Source organism: Echinops telfairi, unplaced genomic scaffold (genome assembly GCF_000313985.2).
Source record: "Echinops telfairi isolate 266 unplaced genomic scaffold, ASM31398v2 ScPeMD7_3;HRSCAF=10, whole genome shotgun sequence".
NCBI lineage: Eukaryota > Metazoa > Chordata > Mammalia > Afrosoricida > Tenrecidae > Echinops > Echinops telfairi.
The window spans coordinates 22,345,491-22,372,810 of record NW_022103899.1 but is presented as its reverse complement, the minus strand read 5'-3'; the positions used below and the strand labels follow the sequence as shown (position 1 = coordinate 22,372,810).

The window sequence follows — 27,320 nt, the reverse complement described above, 5'->3', positions numbered from 1 at the left end:
AATACAATCAATAGGAGAGGAATCACCTAGGGGGTGTGCCCACATTGGTTGTGGAATAGACTGGTGTCTGCTTGATCTAGACAGCTGATAATGGCTAACTAACCTTGGTCACCCTTGGGCGGGTTTGCCCTCTCTTGCAAGTGAATAGACCACCATTATCCTTATCAGAAGGGAGTGGGTCTTATTCAGGGTGAGTCAGACTAATAGTCTAGCCACTACAGAGGAGAATAACCTCTGACCTACTCTCGCTGATCACCTATTGTACAGTCACTCTTAAGCAGTTAAGTTTGGTACATATTTTGGGGAGACAACTTAAGAGAATTCCTTCTGTTCCCCACAAGATATTTACAGACTAAAAAGTAAATTGAAAGTTACTTTCTCAAGAAAATCTAGTAAATAAATTTATGGTAGAAATGAAGTCCAGTGTTGTCAGATCTCTACACTGTAAAGGAAGATAGGCTTTAAAGGTGAGGTCTGGTTGGGTCTTCAGTGTCAATTTTTTTGTTTAAATAATGTAGCATATAATAAACTAGCGGAAGCACATCCAAGTTTGAGTTTGTTCCAAGGAGGCCAATTTGCAGTTGTTGACTTAGTCTTATCTTTTACCAGCTGTTTTTCTAGGCCAGTAAAACATTTAATTCCCTTACAATGAAACACTTTATATAGAGAATACCCTATGTAGGACTTAAAGATTTCTAAAGTAAAGAAAAAAAAAAGATTTCTAAAGTCAGTGAAGGGTATTGGAGGTTAGTAATTTCAGCAAGCATTTTCTAATTGCTTGCCATATGCCAGTTGCTATTCGAAATGCTTTACACATTTAATCCTCACAGTCCCTTGAAGCGTTATTAGCTCCATTTATTGGTGGGGACATACCAAGGAGTAGTACGTCGGGAGCTTGCCCCAGGACACAGAGCTCCTGAGAGGTGAAGCTGCAGTTTAAATCCAGCAGTATGGCTCCTGAGGCAGCTCTGCAGCTTAGTTTTCCTTCCATATTCTTGATAACTAATTATGGGGTGTGTTTCCTTTCCTCGTATGTCGTTAGCAGACAGTGTCTATCATGCAGCGTGCAAAAAGGACCTTTTTTCCTATGACTCTTCCCTCCTACACTCAAAAATACAACTTGTCAATCACAAGTAAAGGATATAATTTTGTTTTTAATTTTTCTAATCTCTTCTAACAAGAGAATCCATGGAGCAGCTTCGGGGAGACCCTGAGCTCCCTCACATTTACCCATATTTATGTGGGCATGGACTTCTATGTATTTATCAGATTGCCAGCAGAGTTTATGTCTGCTCCTTAGAAATTCTGTAAGCTGGAGAACATGTTTTAAGTACATTTCTTTTTAATATTTAACATTTTTTTATTACTTTTTTTTTTGCTGTAGAAACATGCGTGTTTTATACAGAGGTTGGAGCAGCTCCTTCTCCCACACTCACTCTCGAGAATGCTGATGGAACAGTGGGCACACAGTCCTGGTTCTGTCATACTCCTCTCCTAATTGTCATCAAGACATTTTCAATTTATCTTAAACCTTATCTTAATTGCTTAGTGCTGCGGTAACAGAAATACTACAGATGGGTGCTTTGAAGGCACTATAACATAATGTGTTCAATCCCAGTTCCATAGATTTCTAAAGACAGTGAAGAGCAAAAGAAGTTAATAGTAGAAGCTAGCATTTTCTGATCGTTTATCACATCTGAGTTACTATTCTAAATGGACACATTTAATTCTCACACCCGCCTGGAAGGATAAATACTATTATTATCTCCATTTTACTGATGGGGACATACAAGGGGGTGTCAAAAAGTTCCTGGAAAAATTTCATTGTGTTTCCACTCCAGTTTTCCACAAACTTTTGCAATACCCCTCGTAGAGGGGTGAGTAAATAACTTGCCTGTATGTTTTATTTTTGATTATTCACATCATTTGAGCTCTTGCAACTGATTTTTTGTCCAGAAAATATAGAAACAGAATCTACTTCAAAGAGTTTGGGGGAAGAAAGCATGAGGTGGTGCAACGTGTCAGGTGTTTAGCATTGTACCTGGAGCGGGTGAATACTTTAAGAGCCATGTGATAGCCTATGCTAATCAACTATATGATGTCATTGATTTAAAAAATTAAGATAACATGTTTCTCAGAAGCTGTGTGTTCTTAACATTTATTTTGAGATTTATACCCATTACTAGAAAGAACTACCTTTGTGGTTATGTCAGTAAGGGCGGGAAGTGAAGAAAAACATTTCTACTTTTTTTCAGAAAACCTTTATCAACATTAATATTGAGACGTTGCCCATTGGTTTGCCTCTTTTCTCAGGTAGTTAGATTCCATGGTGGAGCTCTTCCTGCCTACATTGTATCGAGCATCCTTCTTGCTTATGGGGGACAGTTATACTCTCTTCTCTCAATAGGTAAGAACGCTTGTAATTTTTTGTCAATTTCTGTTATGAATGTTAAAGTAGAACAACAATTAGTTTTCAGTATATCCCAACCCCACTGCCGTTGAGTGGATTCTGACTCTTAGTGACCCTAACTGTACAGGGTTTCCAATGCTGTCACTCTTTATGAGAGCGGACAGCCTTGTTTTTATTTATATGCATATATGTAGTATGTGTGCTTTAATTCTATTATATTAGATGTTGCTTGTTAGGAAACATAACCAAGGAGTTTTCAAAAACAGCTATATAGTAAAAAACAAAAAACCAGCTATATAGTAGTAGGTACAACTACTTAAAAACTCCAAAGTATTGGGTGATTCTATTACCAACCTTTCCTCTGTTTTTTAGAGCACTGATGTATATAGTGAGTTATGTGTTGGGCTGCTGAAAGGTCAGTAGTTCAAAGCCGCCCGCCGCCCCACAGGAGAAAGACGAGGCCATCTACTCCCATAACGACTTGCCGTCTTGGGAGCCCAGAGGGGCAGTTTCACTTGCTCTATAGGGTCTCAGTTGGAGTCAATTTGACGGTAGTGAGTTGGGGGTTTGAGTTTCTATGTCTTTGGACCTGGCTTGTCCCAAGTCCTGAAAATTATTCACTTTTTCTTAGGGTGTCACATTTGTATCCATGTTAACTCAAATAGTTTATGTTTCGGTAGTGGTGTTTTGACTTACATGGAAGAATTGAACAAGGTAATTTTTTCCCCTGTATTTATATCTCTTAAAAAAGATAAAACATTAATCTCAATGTTATTAAACACCAAAAAATAACAATGATGCCTTAATGTTATCAAATGAAGTATTTCAAAATAATTTTAACAGTATCCATGTAAGATTCGCATATTATAATTTTTCCTTTATGTTTCTCAATCTTCATCTCCCCCCACCGCCCCACCGCCCCACCTTTCTCTCAGTTTATTTATTGAACAGACTGTTGGTTTGTACTATGCAAGTTTCCTACTTGCATCCTTGTTAAGCGTATTCTTCTACTTTATGTATTGATTCTATAAATTGGTAATTAGAACCAGAGGCTTTATCAAATTCATATTGCTGTTCAGGCTGTCTCCCACCCTCATGCTTTGGAGGTGTTATATAAGTCAATAACAGAGATTCTCAACCTTCCTAAGGCTGCGACCCTTTAATACAGCTCCTTATGTTGTGGTGACCCCCAACTATAAAATTATTTTGGTTGCAACTTTATAACTAATTTTGCTACTGTTATGAATCATAATATAAATATCTGATATGTAGGATGTATTTTAATTGTTACAATTGAATATAACCCCAGCTGAATATAAAAAGACCAATCAGCATCCAGATTAAGTTCCCATGGTGCAGATTTTTTTTCAGTAGTTGATGATTTTACAGTACATGATTTTACATTAACCCAGTAATTGTAATTCGTGACATGTCGTTTTACTACTGCTTTTCACACAGTAGCTGCTCTCTACACAGCAGCTGCTCTCTACACGTGTGTGACTGGTCCGCATAAGTACATTATGGCGCCAACCCTGTCACATACACCTGTATTTGTACAGGGTGTATGTGATGGGGTTGGTGCGATGATGTCATCACACCCAGTACTCATGTGGGCGTATCTGTATGTGGCGGATCCGCCTGGAGACGGATCGAGGAGTGGTGTCTTGGTTCCTGAGACCATCGGAAATGTGTTTTCTGGTGGTCTTAGGAAACCTCTGTGAATGGGTCGTTCGACTCCCAAAGGGGTCACTACCCACAGGTTGAGAACCACTGGTCTATCAGGAGGCACTCAGTCCCATTTTATTCATAATCTTCCCTATCTCAATAATTCAACAAAATATTTTCAATTGGATTACTTAGTGCTGCCATAACAGAACTACCAGAAGTGGATGGTTTTAAAGAAGAGAAATGTATTTTTTCACATTTCAGAATGCTGGAAGTTCAAATACCGGTCATGATTCTAAAGGCAGGTCCTTCCTTGTCTACTGCAGCTTCTGGGAGCTGCCAGTGTCCTTGTAGATGCATCTGTTTCAGTAATCTGCCTTCCTTGTTCCTCCGTGTGTGTCTCTGTTTATTCTGCCCTTTTATAACTCAGAAGTGATGAAATTTTGGGGTACATCCTTCTCTGATATACCCTCATTAATATAAAAAAAGAAAGGGATTTTTACTTCCAAACAGTCTTAGTTCAGATACTGGGGTTAGTATTTCAACACATATTTGGGGGACACAATTCATAACAAATCTACTTACTAATTTTCTTTTGTACCATCCTGATTCCTATGCTGGCAACAGAGCCATCTGGTATACCATTGGGCCTAACCAGAAGTCAGTCCACGAAAAGTCAAGCCTCCCAGGACTTAGAGCAAGGTGACAGGTGGAGAATGGTTCTGGAGAGGCAGATGTAGAGTCTATAATACAATAGACAAAACTCTCCCTCAAAAAAAAAAAACACCTAACAACCTCACTTCTGTTGAGTAAATGATAGAATTGCTCTTGTGGGTTTCCCAAGACTGTAACTCTTCAGTGGAGTAGAAAGTCTCATCTTTCTCCCAAGGAGCAGCTGGTGTGTTTTGTTTCCAAAGCTTCACAAGTATACTCTTGGTTGTAAACTCTGTTGCAGTAACATTTAATCTCTCAAGAGGAGTCTCTGTGATTATAATGAAAACCTTTGCTTTCTCTGGCATGGAATGTGTTGTTCTTATTGACAAGGTATTATATATGATGTGCTATATTTACTGAGTAGAAATTCCCTAATTCTTGTAATTTTTTAAAATTCCAGGCCAATGTTTAGAATATTCTGTTATGTTGGATAAAGAAGCTAAACCTTACAAAGTTGATCCTTTTGTGATTATGATTAAGTTTCTCTTGGGGTAAGTCTTAGCATCAGAATAGTAATGTTCCTTTTGTTTCATATTTTTTAAAAATTTGATTCCATATGTAATATACATTCTTAAACAAATATGGAGATCAACTTTCATGCAATGAAATTTTTCTATTTAGATAAAGATCTAATATGTTTGTCAACATATACTTCAGTTGTATTTAAAAATATTTATAAATAAAATGTTTATATTAAAAATAATTGTTCAACTTTAGGCACATCAGCCTAACACCCAGATGGTACATGTGGTTAAGGGTTCATTTACTAACTAAGAAATCGGTGGCTAGAATCCATTCGGAGCTGCCTGGTGAGATAGGCTTGGAGATCTACCATATATACTTGTGTATAAGCCAAGTTTTTCAGCACACTTTTAATTCAGTTTTTGTGGTAAAATTAGGTGCCTCGGCTGATATTCATGTTAGCTTATACTCAAGTAAATATGGTACTTACAAATTGCTCTGCACACACAAGGGGTCCCCATGATTCAGAATCTACTGACAGCAACTAACAACACTTATCGATCCAAGTTTATAGTATAAACACAGGAGCCCTTTAATAACATTTGCGTGACCTTTGAAAATCCCAGATTTGTGAATATAAATCATTATAGGATGTTGATTGAAACATTGCTTCAGATCACTTTCTCTTGTTTTCCATACCAACCATATTTTAGACCTGAGTATCCTATATTTTGCAATTTTTTTAGTTAAGAACCTTTGCTTTCTTGGCTCTCTTTGCTTTCTCACAACAGCAACAATAAAAGCCACAACGACACAAGGATCAATAGAAAGCAGTTAAGCTTCAGTGAGGCTCTGCTGCCTGGTTATCAGTAGGCACGTTTGCAAGATCAGTGACTTGTGTTTTAGTCAAGGGATTAAAATTTATTTTTCGGAAAATTTAAATTATGACTTATCAGAGGACTTTAGGGACTCCAGTGAATGATCAAACACCTCAAATGGTGTATCTTTGAATGTCAGTTGTTGATTTTCTTGTTTTTGGTTATCTCTTATTGTATGTTTTCTTTTTTCTACAGGTACAAATGGTTTAAAGAATTGTGGGACACATTATTGTTACCAGAATTAGATGCCATCTTCTTAACTAGTCAGAGTATGTGTTTCCCCCTTGTGTCCCTGATTCTCTTTCTGTTTGGAACTTGCACTGCCTACTGGGGTGGCCTCCTCTCTTCTACATCTCTGAGGCTCCTCTCTTCATTGTGGCTAACTTTGAAAAGGTAAAGTGAAGCACTGGAAACTTTGTCATTGCCACTGAGAAAATAAAAATACATGTATATTCTTAAAAAGAACTTTAAAATTTATTTGTTTTTAGTCAACGTTCTAGCTAACAAATGCATAGATTTGCTTTCAAATAAGTTGTCATTGCCAAAATAAATAATTTATTGCAAATCAAATATTATATTTGATTTTGACCTTAGTGCCAAGGAGCTAGTAAAAATATGTGACAAATTATATAAAAATGTTTTTAATGTCTGTGCTGAAAGTCTTCTCAGGCCATGCTTTTATATGATAACTTCTAATAGCAAACATGAAGGCAGAAGACTCCAATCAAGATCTTTAGAATCAGCACAGATGAGATGTTGTAAGAGCTCCAAAAGTGTTGCCAGGAGTTTTATTAATAGACCAAAGACTTGTTATACCTGAATTACTGCTAGCCTTTTCTGGTAACTTTTGAACTAGTTTAGATTGCTACTCTTCCTCACCCAGACCCATGGGAAGAATTATGATGGGAAATTTTATCTGATTTGTTTGTTATGAACAACAAGCATCTGAGTGAAGCTGAGTCTGTAAGAAATAGAAAGAAAATTGTTCCTCCTCGTGTCCGGATTGGAGATATATGAAAGGCCTTTTAGTTAAGGAGTATTTCTACTTTTTTTCCCTTTGTGTATTTATCAGCCATAGTGTCTCTCAATGGAATAGAGCCACCACAGTGGTACAGAACTTAGACTCTAGTATTTGTAACCATTTACCTTTATCAAAAATGCCTTACTCTTTACCTTTTGATGCTTGCGTATTAATGAGCAGGAGAGAGGCTGGCAAGGTAATTGTTTTCTTATATGTGGTTATATAATTAACTGTTAATATATATATGTGTTTAAAGGCTTTATTCTTGTTATTCCAGACCCTCTGAACTTCCGAAAGATATCAGGGTGCTAACACCGGACTTGCCCTTTTTGACAGTTATTTTGATCACAGTTAGTTGGGCAACTTGTGGGGCATTTGCCATACTTCTTACTTATCTTTATTATGTATTTAAGGTATGTCAAATAATAAAACTGGATTGCCTACATTTTGTGCCAGGCAGATATAGCCTTTCCTGTAAATACTGTTAAGAATTTTAAGTTACTGATGTAATAATCTTCTGTCATGTAATAAGTATGTGTGAATTTTTAAAAACATCTTTGCTGGACATAGAGGAAAGAACTAGGAGGCAAAGAACATTTATAGAGGTCTAAATACAGCCATGCACATATGTAAATATGTTTTTATATAACGATAAGGAAGTAGATCTATGTACATGTATTTATACGTTAAGTATTAAGGTAGCAAGCGGACATTGGGCCTCTAATCAAGTACTCCCTCAATGCAAGAACACTTTGTTCTAATAACCCAGCATTCTGTGATGCTCAGCCTCCGGACATGACAAAATGAGTGCATACGCAAATGTGAAGAAAGCTGATGGTGCCCAGCTATCAAAAAATATAGCATCTGGGCTTGAAGATAAACAAGCGGCTCTAGCTGAGAAGCAACAAAGTCCACATGGAAGAAGCACAACAGTCTGTGTGATCATGAGGTGTCGATGAGAGCAGGTATCAGGCATCAAAGACCCAGAACAAAAAATCACATCAATGAGGAGGAGTGCAGAGTGGAGACCCAAAGCCCATCTGTAGATAATTGGGCATCCCCTTACAGAAGGGTCACAAGGAAGAAACGAGCCAGCCAAGGTGCAGTGTAGCATCGATGAAACATACAACTTTCCTCTAGCTCTTTAATGCTTCCTCCCCACACTATTATGATCCCAATTCTACCTTACAAATCTGGCTAGACCAGAGCATGACCATAGGTACAGATAAGAGCTCATATCACAGGAACTTAGGACAGATGAACCCCTCAGGACCAGTAATGAGAGTAGCAATACCAGGAGGAGGAGGAGAAGGTGGGGGAAGAAAGGGGAAACCGATCACTATATCTACATGTAACCACCTCCCTGGGGGATGGACAACAGAAAAGTGGGTGAAGGGAGTCATTAGTCAGTATAGGACATGAAAAATAATAATAATTTATAAATTATCAAGGGTTCATGAGGGAGGGGAAAAATGAGCTCATACCAAGGGCTCAAGTAGAAAGAAAATGTTTTGAAAATGATGACGGCAACATATGTACAAATGTGCTTGACACAATAGATGTATGTATGGATTGTGATAAGAGCTGTACGAGCCCCCAATAAAATGATTTTTTTTAAGCTTTGCTATTTAAGTTTTATACAATTAACTCTAGAACTGAAATGATTTTTTTCTTAGCTAGATTTCTTTGATAGCAAACAAACACAAAAATTATCTGTTTCTGGTTGCTTTCTCTTCTTGCAAATTATGTTGTTGTTTTTTTAAATGAATTTTTCCAAAGTAATTTTTATTAACACCTTCCTTTTGAACTTGGTGATAGACAAAGAAAAAACTTGGTGATAGACAAAGAAAAAATTAGTCTGTGGGATTAAGCAATCAGTCATGCTAAGATAATGTAGAATGCTACAAATGTAGCTGAAGAATTGAGACAGTTATAAAAGTAATTGGATTGATAATTTTACTGATGAAGTGAAAAACATTTGCCAGAAGACTGACAGCTTCGCAGGAATAGCCTGGGAGCTTAACTCTGTGGCTTCTATATTAATGTTTTAGAGAGAAAGTTGATATAAGAGTGGATAATTATTTTTTGATAAGCGTTTATTTATAATAGTTTGTTGACATGTAATCCATATAACATACACTTTGATATTTCAATCATATTTCAAACAATTGTACAGTTATCACTACAACCCGTTCTAGAACATTTCTTCCTTCTTAAACTCATTGCTATTAGCTCCTCATTTCCCCCTAACCCGTGCCTACCATGCCCCCAGGAAACCATTAAAATCCACTTCCTAAAAAAAATAAAATAAAATTCACTTTCTGTCCCTACAGATTTACTGATCCTGGATTTCATATGCAGAAAAATATACCAAAAAGAACAGCACCCCAAAACAATAATAACAAAATAAACCAGAGAAAAACCTCAGTTAAAGAGAATGCAGGAAATATTAATAGCTAGAGCAAATTTAAAATGGGTCAAAAGGGAGGTCAAATGATTTTAACCTACCTGTGTCTATAACAATCCACTTTCCTTTGCACGCTGCATGATAGCAAGGCTACTCACATCCCTGGTCTATGGTCAGTGAGGATTCACTTGAGGCTTATCATTTTTTTGCTTCTGCCTTAATGCTCATACCTACATATTACAGATAATTATCAGTTTGGGTTTTTTTATTTCCAAAGGAAATTTATGTGCATGAGAAAAAACTGATTTATAAATATATTTTTAGTTTAAAAAAATTATTTAAAACACCTAACCCTAAATCAAAACTTTGTTAAAATACTTAAATAAATTTAAGAAATAATAAATTAAGCTTAAAGATTTCCTTAGAGTCTAAACATTTTATAACTACAAATAGAATTCAGATTCTTAAAGATTAAAATTGTAGAATGTGTTAAACTACTTATACTGTATGGAAAATAACTCAAAACTCACAAGGCATCATAAGACAACTTACAAGGCTTCATTTTACGCAGTTTTTGTGGTAAAATTAGGTGCTTGGCTGATACTCGGGTCAGCTTATAAGCGAGTATATACGGTAATGATAAACTTAAGTGGTGTGCCAGCACAACCTGGCCCCAGTTTACTCTGGACATTTGTTTTACTTTGTGGTTTGTTTTAGTCCACAATAGCAAGCATTTATAGTTTTTTGTGTGTGTGTTTTTCTCTCTCTCTTAAAGAATTAAGCTAAATGTTTAGATGGATTTACAATTAAGATATTTTTAATTTTCAAGTTACAATTCTTCTCAGTTGTAATAAAAGTGTTTAAAAAGAAAAGAAACATTAAAAATCAATTCTTTTTCCTAGATTGTTCATCTGCAAGCCAGCCTAACGACTTTTAAAAGTAGCCAGACTGTGGTAAGTTTTATTTTTAAAACTCTACATCACCAACAAATGTATAGATGTGCTCTACACAATTGATCTATGTATTGTGATGAATTGTATGAGCCCCAATAAATTGATTAAAAAAAAAAACAATTCTACATCACTTTAATGTAGAAGAACGGGGTAAAATACAAGTTTGTGTGTTTGGGGGGTAAGAAATTTTAGAACTGTACAGTGTTTTGTTTTTAATTACTTTGAGTTTAAATGACTAAGTGAGCCTAAGGAATATTATATTGCATTTAGATCACACTGCATTTTGATCTTTGTCAGTATCTGTGTTTTTGTACACTATGAAGTGATACTTCCAGTTGTAGAAGTAGTAAGCCAAAATAAAAATTTTGTAACTAATAACTATTTTAAAGTACATTTTAAACAAGATAATTTCAGTCTTTCCTATCATTATAATAATTAAAAGATATACTAACCTAGCTGTTAAATAATTGTATTCCTAAATAAAACAGCATCTTTGTTTAGTTTCTTAATATTTTCACTCTACTGCTTTATAGAATTCCAAACACTCCAGAAGAAGTGAAAAGAAATCCAGTCTCCATAAGGACTCCAGAGAACACCGTGTCCGTTTGTCAGCTAGCGATGCGGAGGATAGTCTTCGCATGCACAGCACTGTGATTAACTTATTAACGTGGGTGGTAGTGCTCGCCATGCCATCCCTAATTTATTGGTTAAAGAATCTTAGGTGGGTTTGCTTTATGTAGTTATTTATATAATATGATTCAAACAAATATTCACAGGTAGAGACTTGCTATATTGTTAGTGGTACAAAAATTTACTCGAGAACCAGACATTGTGTAGTACCTAAAATTTATTTTCCATGCTGTTACATTTTTGGCCTTATAATGAAAATGCAAACTTTGAGATTATGAACTTTTCCAAAAATATGCCCCCAAAGAGTAATTATATATATTTTACCTTTAATCTTATTAGAGTTTAGACCTATGTGAGAATGTGGTTTTATTTTGTTAATTGTAGGTATAATACTACTGCCCAATATTTTTTTCAATGCATGATTCAAATTTGTTTTCTAAAGTTTGCAGGAATAAAAATGTTTCATTACATTACTAAATATTAACAAGGAATGAAAGCAGTGTATACTTTCGAAGGTGTCCGTGCTTTAAGTTAATATACGTTAGCTATTTTACTATTGGAAACCATCATTTGTTGTGCTACCTGATAATTGTCTTAGTTTAAATGAGAGCATTATAATTTACTTCCACATTATGTCTAGAATTTTTAGTATTTGGTGAACTCAAATAGTAGCTCAATAGAGTTTTTAGAATCTATATGTTACATAGATAAATTATCCAGATAATTCATCTATACCCACTGCCATCTAGTTGATTGCAACTCATGTATCAGGGTTTCCAAGACAGTGAATCTATATAGGTACCGATAGCCTCATCTTTCTTTCGTAGATTGACTGGTGGGTATGAACCACTGACCTTGCAGTTAACCCAAGACTTAACCTCAACACCATATTGAAGCACAGGAAATACTTTTAAATTAATAGAACAATATTTATAAATAATACATGAGCAGATGTTTTGTTCTTTGTCCTTCTTTTTCATCATGATCCAGAAATCTGCGGGGAGCACAGACTTCTGAATCTGGAAGACTAGACATCATCTACTAATAAATGATACAGAGCAGATGTGGATTTTTAAATAAGAATAATTATTTTGTATAACTCTGACTTTATCTTAATATGTTCTATATGGGCAATCTTAATATGCTTTCTATTAAAATTTTCATTTATATGTGGCAGTTAAGGCATATACCTATTTCTTCAATAATTTCTAATATAATTCGTCCTACAAAATCTTGGATAATACAGATAATAAGATAATAGAGAGGACCCCTGGTAGAGTAGTGGGTTAAGCTTTGGGCTGCTAATCACTTGGTTAACAGTTCAAACTCACCAGTTGCTCTGCAGGAGAAAATGAGGTTTTCTGCTCCCATAAAGATGTACAGCCTCGGAAAGCTATGGAGCTGCCCTGCTCTGCCCTGTATAGTTGCTATGAGTCAGAATTGACTCAACCATGGTGTTTTTACAGGAAAGGAATTATCAGAGATTTCATGAGATATTTGGAGTTCTCTCAAGTTTACTCGTGTTGTTTCTGTAATTTGTTTCACTTGATAATTCTTGTTTAAATTGATTACTCCTGCTTTGTTGATTTGTGCTTTTTTATATATAGGTTTTGGGGTATTTGTTTTTTTATAGCTGTTACTTTAAACTTAAAAGTGTTTGGGTTTTTTTCTGTCTCTCTTTGATATAGGTATTACTTTAAACTTAATCCTGATCCATGTAAACCTTTGGCATTTATTCTTATTCCAACTATGGCAGTTCTTGGAAATACGTACACTGTTTCAATAAAGTCAAGGTAATTTAGTCTTTCTTTCCCTCTGTTTCTCGTGGTCTTTATCACCCTTTTTTGTCATATTTTATACTTTTTTACTCCAATTGCTTTGACCACTCCTAACTCGGATGCCGTAACAAGGATTGACTTGCATGCACTTGGCATAATGTGCTTGTTTCCTTGATTACAGGCCTCACCTGTTAGAACATGGTGATTTTTTTTTTTTTACTTAAAGCGGTATCCCTTAATATAATATCTAAGAGTCACTTACAAAACATGGAAGAGGGGAAGTGAATGGAGGTCGCAGTGAAGTAAAATTGATAAATTTTGAAGCTAGAATATGGATGTTTGAGGGTTCATTATAATTTTCTTTCTACTTTTCAATGTTTGAAATTTTCCCTAATAAAATTTGATGTTTTTTGACTAGTTGATTGCTCTGGAAGCCTTTTTAGTTGATTCTGTTAGGGATGTGCAGAATTTAGACAAACCTGGGGTTTAATTTTGCTTTTAATAACTTTTTGTCCAAAGACAAATTTCTTAGCCCCTCTTCCTTAGTTTCTGTTTTCTGAGAATAAAATGGGTGATAGGCTTTCCTGATAGTAATATCTAGTATTTAGTCTTAAGGCTCTTGTTAAAAGTAAGCTAAGAAAATACCTATTTTTTGTTTGCTTGTGTTATTTTTTGTTTTGCTTTGTAGAGTTAAACATCTGTGCTATGTCATAGTAAACATTATTCATCGTTTATGTTAGGGTTCATTTCTCAATGTAAAATTCCTAAGTAAAGGCAATCTAGTAATGTAAAAATTTATATTTTCTAAATTTTATTTTATTTTATTTTTTTACATTTTCTAGCCACAATATAGCTTGTATTGATCTTTTAAAAAGTTACATTTGGGTAAATTCATTATATGAGAAAGCACTGCATTTAAAATCACATAAAACACTTAAGTTTTTCAGAAGTCCATTTTAGTTCTTCATTCAGTTTATATAATATCCGTTTCCCTCTCTTCTTACAGTAAGTTGTTGAAGACTGCGTCACAGTTTCCACTTCCTCTTGCTGTCGGTGTGATCGCTTTTGGGTCAGCACACTTATACAGGGTCCCGTGCTTTGTCATCGTTCCTCTGTTACTCCATGCATTTTGCAACTTTATGTAAGATTGGATTTGAAGAATGAGAAAGGTGATATTTGCCCAGAGGGCCAGTAATAAGAAAGAAACGTACAAATTCATCATGGACATCAAGATACTTTGGAGAAGACACGTCTATTTTTACAGTATTGAAGATAGGAAATTAGTTTTGTAATGCTTGAAGAAAATAGTTGGAGCATGGTTTTGTTTTGTGGTGTGGTGTCTGTGTACTACCTATTTTTGGAAAAATTGCTAAGGGACATGGTAGCCAACACCTTTGAGGACTCTTGTGCATATCAGCTAGTCTGCTTGGTTGACAATACCAGGGGTCTTTTCCTAGAATCTCAGTAGATGCAGCATTGTTTATAATCTCACCTCAAGCATTCTGCTCTTGGCTCATGAAACTAACTCTCTTCTGAAATGTGTGTTACTTGTATTTGCTACAGTTTGCATATTGAGAAGTAAGTCTTAAAATATTGATGAAACTTAAAAATGCTTACTAGCCCGGAAGGGCCTTTGGTTCGTGTTTTGGCAGCCATGGGTGGAAAGCAGGTCTTTTGTTTCCATTCTGTTGTACATACATAAAGTCACTGTGAATCAGAACCAACTTAATGACACCTAACAGCAACTATAGGAAAATGCAGTTCTGAATTGTAAGGAAACATTTTCCCTGTTGCCAATGTTAAGATGAATGGATGGGAGTATAATCCAAAATTCAAAATTTATGAAATTTTCTTGTTACTTTTCAAATACAAATCCTATATTGTATTATTGGTGAATATGTATTTCTTAATCATCAAGTCAATTCTGACTCATGAAGACTCTGGGGTTTCAGAGTAGAACTCTGCTCCGTAGGGTTCTCAAAAGCTGTGATATTTTGGGAGGCGGTCGGGCCTCTCTTGTGAGGTGCCTTTGGGTAGATTTAACCTATAAACCCTTTGGTTAGTAGCCTCGCACATAGTGGTTTGTACCATCGAGAGGCTTTTTGGTGGAGAAGACTACTAAAGAGATCTAATATTTAAAGATGTAGAGGAAATTTTCATAGCAATTTACTTACAGTTAATGGAGCAGTCAGCTGTTCAGTCTATACCCTGGTCTCATTTAATTCATTGCCCCTGTGGTTGCCGAAAGTGCCTCCAGTTCATGAGGAGTTATTCAAAATAACCTTTTAGAAGAGTTTGCACAACAGAATGGTAAAATGCAGTGCTACCTTTGACTTAAGAAATTATGCTGTTGATTAAAAACAGTTGATAAGCTGTTACATCATTAATGGTATAAATATAAATATTACATCTGTATAAATTGGAGCTTTCAAGGCACTAGGTGCTTCAGTGGAATTATGATTTTCCCAGGTTATTTTTAGGATTATTGTTTGGACTCAGAGAGTAACATGTTTGTCTCAGTTCATTTTTAACTACAAACAAGTAGGAAGTTGATGGTAGAACTTTGTCAAGGCATGTTCTCCCTGCCTTAGGATAGAATAAACTCAGGCCAAGGTACACCTATCCCACCACACCATTCTTTTAGATACATGCACTGTAAATACCAAAATCTCTGGAGTGAAGTCCTTACGTACCAGTGATCCTAGTTGTACCTGTGGACTTGTGTTCCTGTGAGTACTCAGGATGCCCCAGAGTAACACTGTCTTGTGATCTGCCATCAGTTACATTTGGACTCCATTACAACCCCTCAGCTGTTACTGCCTACAGAGGGTTACCCCACTCTACTGCCAAAAAGGGTTACCCCCAATTCTATTCTCAGTTGTGTCTCAGGTCCTTGCTGTTTGGGCATCCTTTTGAGAGAGTTTTATTATACTTCTGAGAGTTGGCTTGATTTTTTTTTTTAATTCAAGTTCCATTGTTATCTTTCCCAGCTTCATTCCTGTTGTTGATCATTCATATGTTCATTTACTGAGACCATTAAAGGGAAGTGATAACCTTACAATAGACATAGAATACAAGACTCCTGTTTTGTTTGCAAAGAATAGCAAAACGTAATGAAATAAAAAATTTTGCATGTTCAGTACCAGAGAAGGAAAAAAATACATACTAGATGGCATTGTCCCATTGCACAACATGTATATATTTAAATAGACACGTCTTTCTATGTTTGGCTATGTATACAGTCCTAAACACTTTTGTACACATGATTGTTCTGTATTACCACTGATATTATAGTTGTATCTCAAATTAGTATTATTTATTGCTGAATTTGGATGTAGGTCCATATATAGAAAGCATTGAAGAAAATTGATTACTTTGGAATTTCAATTGATAGCCATAATCATTGTGTTTATATAGACTAGGCTTCCTTGTTTGATCAGTGCCAATCATAAATAAAAGGAGCCAAATAAAATTTAAGAAGATTAAATTTCATTTGTGAATAAGTTCCTTTGCTTTTTAAAACAGGAGCTTAGGCACACTATTTTCATGTGAATGTAATTATTATTACTTAGTATTTTATTTATGCCAACAAAATACTTCTTTTAGAGTTACAAAAGCACTCTGATTAAACAATTGAAAAATATGATTGTTTGGGTTTTTAACCATTATATACATGGTGTGTATATGATAGATACACACATTCTAATAAGAATATACAGTCCTGATGAACTGTTAAGCTCAAATAACTACGATAGGTAAGACAGTAGATTCTGTTTTAAGATGAGTAAAATTGATTATTCATGATAAAAGAAAATTCATTTTTCTGTTAAATTACACATTCTTCCTGTCAAGCCTACAGTGTCTACTGTCCGCTACTAAAACAGCAGATTTGTTAGCAGCCATTAAAAATATGAAGTCCTTTTATTGACACTTAGGAGTTATCTGATTCCGCAAATTTCTATTTCCAAGCTCTGCTGAGCTATTTTGATTTAGTAATTGCTGGTTTTTGACCACGTTTTGTGCTTAAATACAGAATGAACAAGAAAACATTGGTTCATTTCAGTGTTTCTAAAGTCTCTTCTCGAAATACTTCTATTATAATTTGGGACTGAGCATTTAATAGAAGTTGCCAGTGTCTTTTTTCTGAGATTTCTCTGTGCTAGGAATTAAATTTGTTCTGTAACTCTTTTCTCTTTAGTTATAACCAGAACAAAATTCTTGAAAACAGTGGTCCTGAAAAAAAAACATGTGTGCCTGATTACTATTGATTCTAAGTTCTTAAATGCATATTGATTGATCTTTTAAATTATTTTATATATTTCGGTCAGATAAATTCAGTTTTACATAATGGAATAACTTCTTGATTGAACTGTTATTCTAATATCTACTTGATTATACAATCAGGAAAAAGTGATAAAGAACTGCTGTAGGCCTAATAAACATTTATTGCTGATTGTAGCACTTATGTAGAAAGTGCACATTCCAGCCACACCCAGAAATGTCTTTGAGGCAGATTATCTGATTTGTTTAATAGCTAGTTCCTATACTTTTAAAAAAACTCGTCCTACTTCACCGTTACAGCGTGGTGTGTTCAGTTTACTTCCTGAGTTATTAATACCTACTTGCAGAAGGTAAGCAAATGAGATGAAAGCAGGTAGACGCACTTTCAGATGTAGTTCTTGAAAGCGCCGGGCGAGACAGGAAGCAAGAGGGTGCCCACACGAGCCAGAGCTCTTGGTTTCCGATCATCAGTTCAGTTAGCCTGTATTTTCATCGTAGGTATAAAATCTAAAGTAGTGCTTTATAATTAGGGTTCAGATAAACTGTATACTGCTACACTTGAAATATTAGTATTTGTTAATAAAATCAGTTAGGACAAATAGATGTGTGGGACATTCTATGACTAGACATTTACTTTTTCTCATCATCGCTTTGTTAGTGTGTGTCTGTGTAGCCTTTGTTAACTTTTAGATCATAGTAAATACGTTAGCTTGTGAAGTTTATTGAGGAAGGTCAATTTAGGAAGCATGACACTCTCCAGAATACAGGAAGCAGTTAAAGTATCTGTGTTATGAAATTACACTGAAAACTTCCTTGCCAACTTTTACCTTTAAAAGTCTGATGTTTTACAAAACAAATCAGCAAGGTAGTTGGAGGTGAAATTTTTATCCTAGTCTTTTTGAGCAAAGAACAACTTTAAAATCAGTGTTTGATAAACTTTGAGTCTAGAAGACTGGATTTTTGTATAATAATAACAATTTCGAGAACAAAATAAAGTTTAGAAATATCCAAAGCCTACCTAAGAGAATTGTGAGAATAGAAAACTGTTATTCCACTAACAGTGTGACTGTAAACAGTACACTGGAATTGAAAACTTACCTTTCAAAAATTTATTTTCTAAGCTACATCTTGATTAAATTGTCTATTGTTGGTACTTTTTAAATCCAATTCCGTACTTTCTTAAAATGGCTTGGCGTGTTAAGCTGCCAAACATGTTTTGGAATACCAAGTAACCAGTGAATTTCTGATGACTTTATATCAGACTTGATATAGATGAGTCAGAATCATACTGCATTCACTGTCTGTATTATAACTTGGAACATTTATGAAAAGATGTGTATGTTGATATATTTTTGACCAGTGCAACTTTTTTGCATATTTGAATCCTAATCTTAGTTTAGGAAATCTAAAAGTAGCCAGTTTTATAAAGTCCATATGCTATTTAATTTTAATGTTTGGTTTTTAGTATTTATATAGTAGTAATGTCAGTAGTAAAACGTTTATTGGAAAAAGAATAATTAACTGTTCAAAAGCCTAAATGGCATATTTTCTATTTCTAGTTGTACTTGTTCTGTCTTGTAGTGGACTTTTTACATTCCTTTTAAAGAAAAATAAGACATATTTGAATTGTGTTTTGAATTTTATTTTATTTTTGCATAAAGTTCAACATTGGAAACCATTAAACTGCATTCATATGGTTAGCAAATCACTTTATCACCAAAGCTAAATGAAACTGTAAAATACCTCCGGATATTTGTGCCAATGAACTCTTCTTAGCTTACTGGGGAAAAGCAAAATTAATCTTTTCAGTATTTTTCATCTAGGACTTACAAGAACCATGAAAATTGGGAACACTTATGCTTCATACCCCCATTTTTCCTGGGGAAGAAAGTATTTAAAGTTTTTGGCTTAGACTATTCTACCCTGTCTGATTTCTGGAACACTTTCTCGGAGCGTTCATTGGGTGTACTCAATTGGGGTATGCAATAGCTTATTGCATATAGAGATTCATTTTGTGAGGGGTGACCATTATTCTTGTTGTACAGGGCCATTTGTAGTACAGGTGTCTCATTTGTGTTAGAAAATTGACCACTGAAGTTTTTTTAAAACATGTTTTCTATGTATTTTTATTCAGTCCTTTTTGTACAATCACATTTCACTAGGGGACAATATCCACTTAAACCTAATATAGTTAAAAACAAGTAAACAATGCAGTGTTAAAGGAAAATATTATAAAAATCAAAATGTTAATGCTAACATTACAAAGACGTGTACTCACGAGAGAAAGGTAAAAATACAATCCTCAGAAACAACCATGTTTATCTGCTTGATACTTTCATTTTTCCCTTGTGAAAGGGAAAGAAACTATCAAAGGTAATTTCAGCCCCTTATTAAAGTGTCTCTGTCATTTAAAGCCACATGCATTTTCTCTGCCTAGAGACTGTAAAGCCAATTGCTTAAGGAGCCTTGGAAATGGATGGGGTAACAGCTAAGTTTTGAAATGCTTGCCCATGAGTTAGTAGTGCTGTCTCCAATGATCAGCTGGAACCTATGGTGATATTAGTAAAAAAAAGATGATGTCCAAAACCTAAAACTTCAGTAGACGTTGATTTTTTAAAGAAGTGTATTATCCTTTGTGTTGAGTAACTTTATCCTAAGTAGGAGAATCCTGTATGCATAATCATTCTACCTAATCTAATGGGTGTTTGTTGGAATGCTTGTAGAAATAAACTGCCCCTTCTCTACCACAGAGGAAAAAAGAAAACCCCAATCTTCAATGTATATAACATAGAAAATTTTACTAAGTATTGACTTTTTTAAAATATAAAAGCGACTTAGATATGTTATTTTGAAGTGATTATATTAGTTTCTTAAACTTAAGACTAATTATAAATGTAGCAGTATGCCCTGAGAAACCAGACCAAATTGAATATACATCATCACTGTGACCTTGAACCTACAGTCATTTGGGATAAACAGATTGTGCCTTAAAATGAGAAAGTAATGCCCTACAATTGTTTCACTCTGTTTTTTACTAGGGGTGGTCTCCTTAAATTGGCCCAAATCCTTTCAAGGTTGGAAATAAAAGTCTTTTCTTTGGTCTTATTGTAAGTTGACCAGTGTTTCCCTTTGTTCAGAACTGTTTTCTGGTGGCCTCCTAATTTCCAGAATTCTCATGTTAGATTAAAATTAGCAGAAATTATGCCTGAAGTAAGTTTCTGAGAATCTCCTTTGGATTCAAGAGTGTTAGTGACACCTCTGTTTGAACTTCACACAGATGGAAAAATTAATCTTCAGATGATTATAATCTATGAAAGGCATCAGTTCTTCCCTTAAAACCTGTATTCATTTTTCCTCAACTTTTTGAGTCTTGTATTTAGTATATATCAAATAACGTGAATGTAGCCAATAGTTTTTTTAGTAATAAGAATAAACTCAAATTTATATGGTGTATTTTTAAAAACATTATTTTCTCTTGTGTTTCTTTTTCCTTTCTAAATATAGTGTTTGAGAGAGTTCACTCCAATTTTTAAAATGTTAGGACCGACAGTTTTACTGTGCTTATTTAAAATCATGGATATAATTTCTATTGAACTCCAAATCATTCTATTCATGGGATACTCGTGGGCTCTCCTGAAAGAAGCCCGCATCTGTGTGTGTTTACTTTGTTTTATAGTTTTCATTTTCAGTTTTGAAATTAACTCAACTATTTTCCCCGTTTCACCTTCACTACCTTTCCACCAAAGACAAAAATAGAATTCTCTGAAACTAGGGAGAACGAAAGCATGTCTTTCCTTAAAACTTGGTAAATTGAGATGGACATTTGGGTCTAGAGTATGTAATTAAAAACATTAAAATGACTGTAACCTGCATCAATTTTTACCCCACAGTTAAAAGTTGATAGAGGACAAACCCTTAGTCACACTGTGAGATAAGACTCAGCAATCACTTATTTGCAATGTGATGATTTTGTTTTCATCCAGAGAGTCCATTGCTCAGGAACAGCCCTTGACAGTGGAAAGGAGCTTGTCTTACAGAGTACACTGAAAATGAGTGTCACCTGGCAGATGTTTCATTTAAACATGCATGATCTCCAGTATTTTGTACAATGTGTAGTATACTAAACACTTATGTGTAATTTTGTGTGTATTTTTCGTGTGGTATAATTAACATTATTACATATAACTGGTTGTAATTCATGAAAAGTGCTACTTAATGTATTCTGTAGAGTGTTGTGAAGATTTTTACCTGTGTTTTAATATCATGGTGTAGGGTTCAATAGATAAATATTTGCCTTCTGTCTCTGCTCAGGTATTAATGTGTAGCAATTTTTGGTGCTTTTTTTTCCTTCAATCTGTCACAATCTGTTGTTCTGAATGTTCAACAATAAATTTGATGAACAAGGGTATATGGTGCAAAGTTTACTTAACATGGGATGCGATGAACTTAAAACATCGCAAATATTGGAAGCATGATAAATAGTATTTTCCAACTTGGCATTTGTTAGCTTTTGGCATGCATTTTTTATGGACATTACATAGTTCGCATTCTATTTTGAGGAATTGTTCAATTATGCATCTCCCTAATGTTAACTTGTGTCCCCAGTTTCCAAAATTAACTGAGAACGACTGAGGGCATTGTGTATATATAGATTACCCGGTCATCCAGTACTACTAAGCATGATCTTTCCCTGAAAAACCTGTTTTGTTTTGTTTTTCCCCAGCAAGTGCCTTCTAATAGTAATTCTAAAGTTCATGAGCATTGCCTAAGTCAATAAAATTAACCTGCCAGGGCTCCTGCAAGCAACTAGAGTGTCTGTCCTTAGAGCCACAAGGTTCCAAAAGAGACACTAAATAACACAGATCCCAGCTTCATTCTAGAACTGATGGCAGGGGCATCTTAGATTAAAATGTACTAAATTGGACATCTATCTGTAAATGAATTCTCTTCTTACATGTTGATTTGAAACAGCTGGGTTCTCTGCTGAGGGTCTATTTCAGTTGAAATCAGGACCCTGGCTAGGGAGACTCCTTCCAATTGTTGGCAAGATTCAGTTCCTTGTGATTTCAGGACTAAGGCTCCTGTTTTCTTGTTGGCTTTCAACTGTCAGGTACAAAATGCCATCCCTTGCCATGTCACAGTTTGTTCTTTTAAGATCAACAGAGCATGCTAAAAGGATATTTGGTCATTTTAGACGATCTCTGTCTTAGGCTGGGTTGACTAGAGAAATCCAATGACACTCAAACATGTGTAAGACAGAGCTTTATATATCAATAAGTAATTACATATCGAGAAAACAGCCCATACCAGTCCAACTTAAGTCCGATACTAGTTCATAAGTTCCTCGTCATACAGCCACATGCAGTGATGCAGGATGTAGGAAGATCACAGGTCAGTAGGTGCAAAGTCTTGTGGATCCAATGGTAGTGGATGCATCTCCAGGGGTCTGGCAGCAACCAGGGTCCACCAGCATGAAAGGGTAGGTAGAATAGGGGAGGTTCCCAGGGCCCTCCTTATGAGAAGGCCACCCCCACGTGGAGATACAAACAGGCCGGGACCTGATTGGCAGGTTGAATACCACCCCTTCACTTACATATCTTTAAGTTGACATGAACTTATGTAACTACCACAATCTCCAAAGTTTTATGAAAAAGTTTTTAATTTTTTCACCTATAAACTTAATACTACTGCACTACATAAAAATACAAAAAGTAAAGATACATCTTAAGGTGCAACAAAATACATTGAGAGGACTAGCGAGTAAATTGACTTTTCAAGTAATTTTGATAATTTTACTAGGAAGGGGCTTCCGACTAACCAAAACCAAACTCACCGCCCAAACCAAAGTCAGTTCTGACCCATTAAGTCATTTAATCCTTAATAAAGCTGGCCAAAGAGCAGGAGAGTTTCAGAGCTGGCACTTTCTTTTTATTGATTTGTGTTTCTGTTGCTGGCATTATTTTCAACTTGTGGTTTCTTGAAAGGGGTATTTTAAAGCTGATTTTTCATTTTGTAGATAAAACTAGCTAATCATGAATTCCTTCATTGCCTTAGAGAAGCAGCGGCATTGCAGCTTACTGAACATGCTTCCTCGATGACAGAACTCTCACTCTCCCTGTACAGCCCATCCCACCCTGCAGTCTCATAAGGGCAGAGGACGAAGGCATTAATTCATGCCACTCCAGGTATACAGTATGAGTCCTTAGTATTTCACTAGCTTTAAAAATGAAATAGTATTTTCCACCTACCACTCTATTTAGAGTGTGCATACCCCTCTTAGAGAAACGTAGTTTAGGACATCTTCTGTAACCCTTTAAGGTTCTTTGTTTTTCATATCCTTATTTATTCATAGGACCCGGAACGTAAAACCAGTTTCTGGAACAGAACTATACCTAGTATTACTTAGAGAACAACCACATCTGTTTCCATGTCCCACTCTTCCCCTTGGTTGGTTGGATGGTTTACTGTGTCAATCTAGTATTATCCTAAACCTAACTTACTGCCAACTGACTCATAGCAACCCTAAAGGACAGAGTAAACTTGCCTCTGGATTCCCAAGACTCTACAGGAGTAGAAAGCCTCATCTTCGTCCTTCAGAGCAGGTGGTGGTTTTGAAATGCTAACTTTATGGTTAGCAGCCCAATGAGTAACCCACCACATCACCACAGCTCCTTTATGGAACATTACAATAACTGAAAAATAACAAGTGTATGGCTTTCACAAGCCAAAATGTGTCCTCTTACAGTTTGGGAGGCCAGAAATCCCAATTCAGGGCACCATCTCTCAGGGAAGCCTTTCTCGCTGAGCTCTGGGGAAAGAAAGGGCCTTATCTCCTTTAAATAGCTGTGGGGTTGGTGTTCCTTGGAGATGTCCTTTTGACTTGGCATCTTCCCCTGCTCTTCTTTCTTGGTGGTACAGAGCTCCCTCAGCTTTGATTAGCCCCATTCTCCTAGTCCAACTGAGTAGTGACGCCCACCCTCTTGACTCCTGCTCTTCTACCTCTTGGCTTTGGGCAGTAGGTGGAACCACATACATTTGCACTTATGAACAGCAGCCTCACATTGGAACATTTGGTCCAGGGTACTCTTTCTCTGGCCTTTAGCCCTCAGTCCCAAGGGTTCTTTGGGCCAACCCGGCATCTGCCTGTTTACACAAGTGTTAAAAAGCTCCTGGACTCTTCTGATGTGCTCTGAGGCTCCCCACTGCACAAGTGAGCCTCAACCTGAGAGCACACTGCTCTCACGCTGTGGGTTGGCGAGCTTAGTTTCATCAAGTGGCTTGAGGCATCTCCTTCCTGCCTCAACTCTGTCACTGTGGAGGTCAGTTCCCCTGCTATCTTGCACAGATTTCCTGTTTGGCTACTGTCATGTTTCTGCCTCTGCTTCATGCCCCCACTCTGTCTCAGTTACTGCCCTCCTAACTTCCCTTTGAGCTCCCACCGGAATTGCTTTTGACACCCTTCATTCCACTGACAGCCATTTCAAATCACAGAGACCTACCTGCTACCACCAGGAGAGAAGAGCCAGGAGCAGATTGTGTCCTCTGGACCCAGGGTCCCTGTGCTGACAACCTCGTAGATCCAGGGAAAATTGATGCCAAGACATAAAGAGATTTTCATATCGTGATGTTTGTGTTAGTCCTGGTAGACTAGAGAAACAAATCCAGGGAGACTCATATGTGTATAACAAAGGGCTTGATATACAAGAGCAGTTGAGTATTAAGAAAACAGCCCAGTCCAGATCAAGTCCATAAGTCTGACATTAGCCCATATTCCGATACCAATCTATAAAGCCCTCTTCAGACTCATGAAACACAATGACATCAAATGCAGGAAGATCACAGGCCAGTGAGTGGAGGGTCTTGTGGATCCAGTGGCGGTAGAAGCATCTCAGTGCTGGCAGGGGTCTCCAAGTGGCTCCTTCAGCTCCGGTCTCTGGCTGCATCATTGTAGCTCCATCAGGCATGTCCTAAGAATGTCTCACAGGGAGTTGAGTGTGTGTGTGTCCCGCCCCCCCCTCCCCCGCAAGCGAACTATCTTCTAGCACCTCCAGATGAGGTCATCAAGTTGCGACCTGATTGACAGGCTAAACTCCACACCTTCACTCTAATCCTCTCAAATTGACAACAGATTATGTAACTACCACAATGTTAACAGGAAATCAGGACTTTCCCTCTCAGGGCTGACAAAGCTTCCTCCTAGAGCTGTCCCTGATTTCAGGCTTCTAACCTCCTATCCTGCAACATTTCTTTTGTGAAAGCCACCCTCGTGCAGTATTTCCAGTATAGCAGCAGTAGATCGCTGAGACCCTCACCACAGGAGAAAACCCAGCCAGTTGCCCTCTGTTAGATTCTAACACAGCCACCCCTTGCGTGTCAGAGAATGGGACTTCGCTACATAGGATTTCCAATGGAAGTAGATCATCAGGCCTCTTTCAAGGTGCCTCTCTGGGCCCAATTGGACCATCCACCTTTCCATCGCAATGCTCTCGAGTTGCAAATGCTCCGCTGTGTCCAGGGACTTTTGGTCCTGAGAACTGGAGAACTGAAGGATGGCCTCATCACAGACCGCAGAACGGCCAGCAGACAGCAGGGTTTATTTGGAAAGGAAAACACCTGATGCATCAGGTGGGGTGAGTTGCCGCTCAGTGAGCTGTGTCTAGAGGCTTTTACCAGGTGTAGGGTACTTGATCTGTCTCCGGGTTATGAACGGACCAATCCCGGGACTGGTTCTACTTCTCAGGTCCAATCAAAAACCTGGTGCTGCTCTCTCCTCGACTGGGTCTCGCCTGGGCACGGACAGGGAAGCGCGGCTGCAAAGGTCAGCAAAAAGGGTCTTGGGTTTGCTGACCTTGGAGTCGGACTCAGCCTCGGCGTCTGATGCCTGCAGGTTTAAGACTAGATCGTCCGGCTGTGGAGATCCCCCTTCCAGAGAGCCAGCCGCTCCCCACGTTTCCCGGCCTTTCGCCCACATTGTGCCTCTATCTCCCTTCTCTGACAAGTGCTTAACTGCACCCGAGGCAGTGCTTCACAGGGGAGGAACCCTGAGATTATGAATCGGGGAGTTCATCTTCATTTAGGTTACAGCTTTCCCTTCCTGAGACAGGGCCAGAAACCTGTGCTGGCTAATGTTTTACATTAAACCTGTATTGGTTGAATGCTGGAATTTAAGGGGTGGTGCTGTTGCCCTGTTGCTCTATGATTCTCTCTGCTTGCAATGGAGGACAAACTGTAACATGTCCATTTCCTTTGTCAGGAATCCACACCATGGAGACAAAATATTCATAGAGCATGCTTTCCCTCAGAGGCGTCAGCGTGCACCAAACTACTGACCCCTCACCCCCGGTTTCTATTAGAAACCTTCAAATCTATGCAGAATCTTTATAATCCGTTGTGATCTATTGGGTGGAGAAGGCAGGAATAAAACTGGAAAAGAGACGTTGGGAAGTTCTGATATGAAGCATGCAATTTTTTTCTGAAAGCCTTTTTCTGTATTATGCTTCACCTGGGACTGTGCCTCACTCTCAGGCTGTGGGGGAGACCATGAACACGAGTAAGATTTCACACGTTGCCAACCAATGCTCTGCCGAAATTCTCACTTATTCTCAAGACTAAGTAAGGGAATGGAGAATGGCTTCCTGATCACCATTCCTATTGTGTCACCAAACTTTCCTGTTTTAAAGGACATTCCTTGCCCCCGTGAAGCTATAAAAAGAAATAAGATCTTAGCTGCCAACATGCAACCAACTGGAATCCATCTTCATAAATACAAGGTCAGTAAAAAAATACTGCTACTGGACTTCCAGTTCACGCTTAGACAGATTTATTCCCTGTGAAACAGGTTCACAGTGAGCAGGTGATGGATGAGTGGCTGGCTGCACACAGTTCTCTCCCTCATGCGCGTGTCTTAGTCTGCCTGGAGTACCTTTGATAGCATACGGCCTTTGTGAACTGCTGAGACGCCACGCGTTTTGCTTGCCTTTGCCGCGTGCCTTAATGGTTTCAGTTGGACTTGGCAGTACATTAACTTACCTTTGGTGTTTTCTTTTGGAAACTAGAGATGAATTCCTATTGAAATTATTCCCGTAAAGGTGAGTTTATTTAACTCATGGTATAGTGACTCG

The 27,320-nt window shown here is 37.0% G+C and overlaps 1 protein-coding gene across 1 annotated transcript in view; it reads left to right on the top strand.

The window, feature by feature from the left end:
- Positions 1-21,607, top strand: part of PGAP1 (post-GPI attachment to proteins inositol deacylase 1) — a 79,074-nt gene extending 57,467 nt beyond the window's left edge. The window contains exons 20-27 of the mRNA XM_004701510.2: positions 2,314-2,407; positions 5,190-5,280; positions 6,325-6,522; positions 7,428-7,563; positions 10,460-10,510; positions 11,044-11,231; positions 12,829-12,933; positions 13,925-21,607. Of these exons, the coding sequence (XP_004701567.1) occupies positions 2,314-2,407; positions 5,190-5,280; positions 6,325-6,522; positions 7,428-7,563; positions 10,460-10,510; positions 11,044-11,231; positions 12,829-12,933; positions 13,925-14,063 (1,002 nt within the window). The 3' untranslated portion in view covers positions 14,064-21,607. The remainder of the gene's footprint in view (positions 1-2,313; positions 2,408-5,189; positions 5,281-6,324; positions 6,523-7,427; positions 7,564-10,459; positions 10,511-11,043; positions 11,232-12,828; positions 12,934-13,924) is intronic.
- The last annotated feature ends 5,713 nt before the right edge of the window (positions 21,608-27,320 follow it).